This window comes from Xenopus tropicalis, chromosome 5 (genome assembly GCF_000004195.4).
Source record: "Xenopus tropicalis strain Nigerian chromosome 5, UCB_Xtro_10.0, whole genome shotgun sequence".
NCBI classification, from domain to species: Eukaryota; Metazoa; Chordata; class Amphibia; order Anura; family Pipidae; genus Xenopus; species Xenopus tropicalis.
This window is the reverse complement of record NC_030681.2, coordinates 131,666,740-131,676,350: the sequence shown is the minus strand read 5'-3', so window position 1 is coordinate 131,676,350 and position 9,611 is coordinate 131,666,740. Positions and strand designations below refer to the sequence as shown.

The following is a 9,611-nucleotide window of genomic DNA, read 5'->3' as shown; positions in this document are numbered from 1 at the left end:
ACATGAGGCTGGATTTGAAGTATGTGAGAAGAGTATAACAATTTTTTAGCATTGGGTATTTGGGCACTAGATATCATGCAGGTTTGAGGGTACCCAGCCTTCTGCATACAAGTATTTTACACATTTTGCAAGCCATAGCTCTTAGTAAAAGGGTTGCTAATCATGTTCTTACAGTTAAATTCCTGTTTACTTTTCCTACGTGCTATGCCAAATTCTGTATCGAATTAATCAAACATTTTCAGTATCACCTAGAACAGACTATGACTCTTCTATATTTCTGTGACATAATTTCAAGTAAAATTATCTTTGCATCTTCTCCAGAATGTTTTGGCTAAAAGAATGACTTTATGCATGTATACTTAGTTATGCTGTTATTCTCTTCCTATGTAGGTAAATCCAAAATTTGAAATATATTGGACTCATGTAAGTGCAGATGGATGCAGGTTAGCCCTCGTTTGGAAACATGGAGGCATTTATATGGATTCTGACATTATATCAATGCGGCCCATCCCAGATGTGAATTTTCTTGCAGCCCAATACTCTCAGTCTTCGAGTAATGGTGTATTTGGACTATCCCATCACCACAATTTTTCCTGGAAAAGCATGGAAAACTTTGTGCAGAATTATAACGGAGCAATATGGGGGAACCAAGGTCCACAGCTTTTTACACGCACTCTAAAGACATTTTGTACTATTCCTCAGTTTAAGTCTAACGAGGATGTTAAATGTGGAAACATCTCTTTTTTGAATCCTAAGAGGTTCTATCCCATTCCATACGAGGCCTGGAAAAGATACTATGATGTCTGGCCAAATGTGCCAACTTTCAATGATTCTTATGCCTTGCATCTCTGGAATTTTATGAACAAAGAACAGAAAACTATGGTTCCTGGAAAGAACACACTGATAGAACATCTCTACAAACAGTATTGTCCCACAACCTACTCTGCTCTTAAAAATAATGAGTCTATTTATGGTTAGTTATTTATGAACACCTATTTTCTATATGGGCAGGGCATGGGGGGGAAACGTGGTATTTAAAAATTTGAACTTGCCTTTTGCTGGGACTTTTATAACCGCAACCATTTGTTATAAAATTTGCATTCCTGCAGCAAACACAAACACAAAATGTCTGCTCACTGGTGGCAATAACCTTATTTAGGCACAGGACCACTATCAGAGCTTACTTACTTAGTTATAGGGTCTTCTCAAAGGGGCCCCCGGCTATTAGACCACTCCCCACCTGGGCCCCCTGGGATGTCAACCTGCCACCTATGTAGAAAGGGGCACCAATGAAAAAAGAATCCTCAAATAATCTCAAATAGTACCCCAGGGCCCAACCCCAGTCTTTTGTAGTACTGCCCAGGATGGGTTTAAACCCTGCCCATGACTCACCCAAACCACTCCCTCAAGCCTTTCCCCCTTTTCAGTTTTCAGATAGGAGCTTTGTTTCTTTCGGATCCCTCTGCCATGGGGCCTATGACTGGACCCCCCCCCTTACCCTCTAATGGCAGCCCTGCTTAGGCAGGTGTAAACAATACAAACACAAACAGCCAAATACAGATGGGGAGTCCAGGCTGTAGATACTTAGACATTACCCATTCCATCCTGTACCCATCCAATAACTTCTTAGTCATCTCTTCTCTTGGGTCTCTATAAGTTCCTGGCTCATAGAGCTTGGTTGCACCCCCCACTACTACTGCCATTTCCTACCTTAAACCTTTGAAATGCCCCCCCCCCCCTGATTTTTTCAGGAGAGAATTCTCCCTCAGTCTTTTTAGATCTAAACTCAAAAACTGTCTCTTGGGGCACTCGCACAGCATGTGATCTGGGAAATGCCATATATTGCAGTGTCACCCACTGTGACCTACAGCACTTATATTTGCCTATTTGTGTCTGTAAGTTACCCTCCCATCTAGATTGTAAGCTGTATGGGGCAGGGACTTCCATCCTCTTTTCTTTTTGATTCTTAACTTATTGCAACTGTATCTTGTATTGATTGTTATACTTTGTATTTATCTTTTATTATTTTAATAACCCCCTGTTGTATTAATCTATTATTCTACTGTACAGCGCTGCGTACATAAGTAGTGCTTTATTAATAAAGATATACAGTACATAAATACATTCAAAACAACAAGTTAGTGGACACTGGTAAGTGTCGAGTGCAAAGGAGCCTTGTTGTTACCAGCTGCCAAAGAGGTGCCCTGCACCCACTAGAGCTGGGCTCTGCACCTTGTACCAGATTTGTAATCCAGAGTAAGGTGCAGAGCACAATGCCCCAGGCTCTGGGTGAATGAAAACTAAGGGGAACCATTTTGCAACCCCTAGTGCTGTAGCACTTGTGTTTGGGTCATTAGTAATATTATCTTTTCCAGTATCAGCAATGAATTTATGAAATAAATTACATTTTGACATGTAGAATAGGCTGAATGGGGAAAAGATGGGTTTATGGGACTTGAGATTACTATACAAATTATTCTGCTTATTAGGAGAAATCTGTATGAAGGCTGAACAATGAAGGTGCATCTGTTGGGCATCACCCCTATTTTGCAACATTTTCTTCTTTGATTGAGTGTCACATAAATAAACACAGCCTGAGAAACTGAGAACTAAAAACTAATATTACATTTTAAAGGCACTTGAATTGTTATTACTTGTTCAGGGTCATTTGCTGTCATTTTATTGCTTTTTTGGAAAAAGTAAAATAAACCATTCACTTTGTTCACTGTTGGACTGTGATCTCTTGCTTTATTTCTGTACCATTGAAATGTATAGTATAAGACCTCATTTGCCAATGTTGCAATGCAAAACTGCACAAATAAAGAGGTTTTCTTGTGCCTAGTGTCACTAATGCACCAGCTAATGGGAAAAAGGAACAGCACACAGAGGTGCAAAAAAGCTCTGCCCTTGACACATGCCTCTAATTGGAACTGTCCACATGAAAATAGGAATGTCATGAGTGCAACTTATGTGAGATAAACACGAAAGCTTTGCAGTCGTTTGTAAAGGGGAGAAATGCTGCATTATTTGCAATAAAACAAGGCAAATTACGCAGATTTTGTTTACTTTGACCACATTAGTAAATGTGGCCCACAGTCCTCGCCATTGCCAAAATGTCATGAGTACAACCTGTTCAAGCTTCACTAGCAATCACAAATAAAGCCTCTGTATTCTAACACTGAATGATCCCACTGTCACAGGCCAAACGTGTGGCTAAATATCTGGGGAAAACAAGGCAAATACGATGCACTGTTCTGAAATGTTTTACTTTGCCACATTATTAAATGAAACCCTGTAATGGATTATCATAGTAATTGTTACTGTATTTATTTATGAAAAAGGAAATGAAAAGTACCAGAAACTGAGGATTCATGCTAAAGATTCAGTTCATGATTTGGGCATCTGTCTCACAGCACGCTATTAATCTGGATAGGAAATACCTTTGTGTGCAAAACTTACCTTCCACATTGAGGAGTTGGAGATTTAGATCTGATTCAGTTGTCCACATATAATGTTTTTCCTTCACTGTATCATTATGCTTCTTAAGTGAACCATGTGGCTTCCACGGCTTCATGCCTTGTTAGTGATGACAGTGGGAAAGGGCAAGGATTACACTGGAGCCAATCCCAACATGAATCATTAAAGCATATGCCTCAAAGCAAAGCAGCAAGTGGAATACTGGCACTAACACCGTGGGAACAATGTAAATTTATGTAAGACTTAAAGGAGAAGTATACCCCCCCTTTCAACATTACTTCATTGAATAGTTTGTGTTACCTGTTGTTTTGTAATTGGGAAATAATGGATTTATTTTGTTATTTTTTGCACTAAACAGGTCAAAATCTAAAAGTCAAATTCCACTTCCTGTTCTTATGAGCAGAGTCAACACAAATCATCAGTCCGCTGAGAAGCCAACTGTATCAACAAACTCCTCCATTAAGTTAGACACACAGGAGGCTGGCTGTATTCCTACCTTTAAGCGTTCCAGTCCCCTGTCTCTCCTGCATAAGCGCAAGGCATGTCCAGATGCACGCCTGGGTGACAAGCTGTGGCATCAGTAAACCTGTTGACGTCACTTTGGAACAAAATTGTACTTAAATACTGTCTTTTCCCAGTTTTCAGTGCCAAAGCTGGTTCAGTAGTTCCCTAACCTTGCTAAAGCCTCTATTTGATTTACATCCTGGTTCTTGACTATTTGCCTGTTCCTGACTACTAATTCTTCATTGCCTGCCTTTTGACCTGTTTCCAGACCCTAACTTTGCCTTGCCTGACCCTTTTCGTACTACGTATTGAGATTCACCTTAGCCATGTGTAGGATCCCTGTTTACTCTGGGGCCCTAAAAGAGCATCAATAAAGACTGGAGTTGGCAGAGCTCTCCTGCTACACCTAAAAGGTTAGTTCTGGAAGTTTATGAGCTTCTCTATATTACAATCTGTAACATTTTCCCCCAGCTGTAGCCTAGATGCTCTTAGGAAGAAGGCGCCCCTTGGCCACACATTGGACATACAGGGTAACATATAAAGCAACCAATAACCGATACAAGAGGTGAAGAGGGCCCTGCCCAAAAGAGCTTACAATCTACAAGGACAAAGGGTTAAGGCACAAGGTGTGGGAATGGGCAAGGTCAGAATTAAGCAATGTGAGAGGTGGGGCACAGGTTATTGAGTTTAGCAGCACACTGAGGTTATGTTAAACTAAATGAGGGTAAGCTTCTCTAAATAAATGCATATTTAGAGATCTTTTGGAGGCAGAAAGATTGGGAGAAAGTCTGACAGATTGTGGGAATGAATTCCAGAGATTTCAAGACATTTCAAAGTCTTGAATGCGAGTGTGTGAGGAGGGAATGAGAAAGGAGTTGAGGAGCAGGTCAGTAGAGGAGCGTGACAAGCTGGTTAGTGAGTATCTAGAGATAAGATCAGAGATGTAGGGTGGGGCAGAGTTATGAACTGCATTAACTGTGAGAGTCATAAGTTTGAATTTAATTCTGGATGGTGCGTGTCAATATTGATAACACAAAACACTGTGCACTGAAAATGGCAACGCTTCTTCACAAAGCCGACAGGATGGGCAATTTAAGGTCTCTCCCTTCAGACATTTCCCTTGGCTGCCTTTGAGTGGTCAATCTGGTGGGCCTTGGCCTGCCGTGCATTGACCTGCAGCCAGTCTGGGTGGTGGACTGTACGTTCTGCCCATGGGCTGGCTGAGGATAGGGACAGCCATGGGACCCATGCTACAGAGGTCAATCTGGGTGTTCACCTTGGCACCCACCACTGGCGTAGCAGTCACAGCATGCCATCAAGCTGACAATTCAGGAGCAGTGCATCCCCCCCCCAAATAATAAAGTAAACTTTTTATCTTTCAGCATTCTTGACTTTTTTTACAATCCTATTCAGCCGCTTATGCAAAATACAAGCTGTTACAGCTACACCACAGACAATCCCAGTCTGGCCCACAAATCTCACAACTATTACAAAAGACACCAACACTTAGGGGCCGATTCATTAAAAAACGAGTTTGAATCCCGAATGAGAAAAATTCGGATTGGATACGATAATTTCTGAAGATCGCAAATATCCCAAAAATGCTTACGAAAAAATCGTATTAGTCACAATAATATCGTATTGGCGATCCGAAAGTCACAAAATTTTCGTACCGAACGATTGTAAACAGTGGCAGAACCTTTCCGAATTTTTTGTGCAAGCGTGCGAAAAAGTCGCACAAGCGACCGAAAAAGTTTGAATGAACGCTCCGAGCATTCATGTGTTAATAAATCTCCCCCCTATTCTTATGTAGCATAAGGGACCTCCATCTTTCTTTATTCACAACTCTAGGGCCTATATAGGAAAAAGGCACACTATTTAGAGACTTTATCAAACACACCAATAAATACAATTACAATTCACTAAATTAAAGCAACAGTGGGGCGTAACATAAGGCCTGCTTACTGACAACTTTCACAACTACTAGGAGTCCTTCATGCTCAAAAATAGGCTAAGATACACAAACTGGGGGGTTTTGCTGCGCCTGTGCTGTAGGTAACAGAGAACAGCCCTAAGGTACAAGACACAATGGGAAGGTGCTGTGTTTGGGCTGCAGGTAAGAGGACAACATCAGCAGGAGCTAAAAAACTTGCGCAGGGTGAGCAGAAGCGCCGCAGAGCCTTACAAGGAACTCATCATGCTCGTGGCTTAAATGGGTGCTTGTACCTTTTGCTATGTTACAGAATGTCCTATTCCTTGCAACTTTGCAATTGCACTTTATTGCTTTTTTTTTCATAGTTTCTGAATTTTCTTCTTCTTTGGACTGTTTTCAGCATACAAATGGGAGTCACTCACTGACCCCCAACATCCAAAAAACTATTGCTCTGAGAGGCTACAATTTTACTGTTATTGTTAATTTTTGTGACATAACTCTTCATTTTTTTAGTCTCTCATTCAAACCACTGCCAGGTTGCTAGGGTAAATAAGACCCTAGCAACCGGATAGCTGTTGAAAACCAAACTGTAGAACTGCAAAACAGAAACCTACATAAATGAAGACCAATTGCAAATTGTCTCAGAATCTCTATGTCTACACCAAACAGGCAGATTCAGTACATTCAGTGTGATATCAGAGTAATATCCAGTATCTTGTAGAACTGAGTTTAAAACAACTGGACTTTTCTTGAAAATGGTTCACCACTCGTCCAAGTGGCTTTTTCAGTTCAAATGTCTGGTAGGGAATTCCCCGGCATTTAAACCCTTGAAAATAGTACAGTCACAGACATCCACTAGAAAATGCACATTATTTTGAGAACTTTTTTCTTTCTCTGTCTCTTTCTTTTTTTCTTTCTCAGAGTGCCACTAAGGGTTGCCCTTTATTTTTCATAAAGAGCATAAACATGTTCTAAATATAGTTCTTTAATTGTAAATTTAATAGGTGTATCATTTAATAGATAAGCTGACCTATTAAATCTTCTATTAGAATGCCTATATTTAGCTGTGATAGACACATAGGTTGACAGACAAACAAACAAATGAACAGACAGACAAACGGAGATATAAATGATAGATAGATAGATGATAGATAGATAGATGATAGATAGATAATATAAAGATAGATAGATAGATAGATAGATAGATAATATATAGAGAGATAGATAGATAATGGATAGATAGATGATAGATAGATAGATAGATAGATAGATAGATAGATAGATAGATAGATAGATACTAGATAGAGAGATAGATAGATAGATAGATAGATAGATAGATAGATAGATAGATGATAGATAGATAGATAGATAATATATTGAGAGATAGATAGATAGATAGATAGATAGATAGATAGATAGATAGATAATATATAGAGAGATAGATAGATAATGGATAGATAGATGATAGATAGATAGATAGATAGATAGATAGATAGATAGATACTAGATAGAGAGATAGATAGATAGATAGATAGATGATAGATAGATAGATAGATAATATATTGAGAGATAGATATAGATAGATAGATAGATAGATAGATAGATGATAGATAGATAGATAGATACTAGATAGATAGATAGATAGATAGATAGATAATAGATAGATAGATAGACAGAGAGATAAAACTGGCACCAAGACATTTTCATTTATTATTTGGTCTTCAAAAATCATTTCCAGTTAAGGTGCCAGTAGAGGTCACCCTTCACTCTATTATTCTTCACAGTTATTTGCTTTTATACAGCTCTTTAATTACAAATCTCATATGTTTTCTTACATTTCTTAATTCATTTATTAATATTCAGTATTAGCACAAAGGAAACAATAATTATAACAAACTCACCTTATTTACCTGTATGCAGCATGAAATAAAAATAAAGAAAAAACGACCCCCCAGATATGCCAGTTGTTTTACTTAAACAAGTTATATTTTTCTCTTTATGTTGCATCCAATAGTGCATAGCAGTGAAATTAAAAACCCCTTTACACTGGATCCAACTGAGGATCCACAGAGGTAGGATGAGTTCAGATCTCCAATATAAAATTAACACCTCATTATCTGTAAAACAGCGGAGGGAGCAATTAGTTCAAGTGGCTTGTGTTTGTGTGTGTAGGGGTGTGTGTGTGTGGGAGCATTCCAGAGAGGGGTAGAAAAAGTTCAAAAGAAACCGTACTGTTAGCCCTTTATCACATAATATAAAGCCACTTATTTTTATTTGTCTCTTTAAAATGCACAATTTTCTATATATTTCTAGCTTCCATTTTACCAAGTTTGAATGGAATAAATACCCTTGTGTTGGGCTTACAAACACAAGGAACATGATACAGCTGCTAAAAGTTGAAGCCATGCTATTAGATAGATTGATGATATATAGATGATAGATAGATACACGATAGATAGATAGATGATCAATCAATAGATAGATACACGATAGATAGATAGATGATCAATCAATAGATAGATACACGATAGATAGATAGATAGATAGATAGATAGATAGATAGATGATCAATCAATAGATAGATACACGATAGATAGATGATAGATAGATAGAAGATAGATAGATAGATAGATAGATAGAGAGATGATTGATAGATAGATAGAAGATAGATAGATAGATAGATAGATAGATAGATAATAGATAGATAGATAGATAGATAGAGAGATGATTGATAGATAGATAGATAGATAGATAGATACATAGATACATAGATAATGGATGAATGTAAAAACAGCTGTTCTTTAAAAAAATCTATAATTTTTTTCTGCTTAAGAAATGACTTCCCTGCTGCCTTCACAATGTAATCTCTGAATTAGTTCAACGTCAATAAACAGTATGTAGGAAAAGACTCCTACAGAATCTCTCTCTTTTCAGCCTGAGTTTAACATACATATCAGCTCTCAACCAATCAGAACTGGAGGCTCACAGCTCCAAGTTGGCAAAATAAATACAGTAGACTATATATTTCTAGCTTCCATTTTACCAAGCTTGGATGGAATACCCTCGTGTTGGGCTTACAAACGCATGGAACGGGATACAGTTGCTAAAAGTTGAAGCCATGAGATTAGATAGATAGATAGATAGATAGATAGACAGATAGCCATGAGAATAGATAGATAGATGATAGATAGATAGATAGATAGATGATAGATGATAGATAGATAGATAGATAGATAGATAGAGAGATGATAGATGATAGATAGATAGATGATAGATAGATGATAGATAGATAGATAGATAGATAGATAGATAGATGATAGATGATAGATAGATAGATAGATAGATAGATAGATAGATAGATAGATAGATAGATAGATAGATAATGGATGAATGGACAGACAGCTGTTCTTTAAAAGATCTATCATTTTTTTCTGCTTAAGAAATGACTTCCCTGTAGCCTTTACAATGTAATCTCTGAATTAGTTCAACGTCAATAGCACTTAACACGTGTAACCCTTACCTGTGAAATAAAAGCAAAGAGAGATCCAGGCAGTGGCATAATACCAAGTGCTTGGATAAGCTGCACTTTTCTTGTTGTATTTGGCTGGTATCTGGAGATTCCCCATACAGTCCGTGTGCGACTACCAGGTATGTCACATTAGCTGTGTTGGATATTAGTTTCTAATGTTAAATATTC

General features: G+C 38.1%; 1 protein-coding gene across 1 annotated transcript; it reads left to right on the top strand.

Annotated features, from left to right (window-relative positions):
* Nucleotides 1-75: 75 nt before the first annotated feature.
* On the top strand, nt 76-1,905 carry LOC101733902 (alpha-1,4-N-acetylglucosaminyltransferase-like). The gene is made up of 2 exons (XM_031902748.1): nt 76-81; nt 391-1,905. The coding sequence occupies exons 1-2, from the start codon at nt 76-78 to the stop codon at nt 976-978; spliced, it is 594 nt and encodes a 197-aa protein (XP_031758608.1). The 3' UTR covers nt 979-1,905.
* The last annotated feature ends 7,706 nt before the right edge of the window (nt 1,906-9,611 follow it).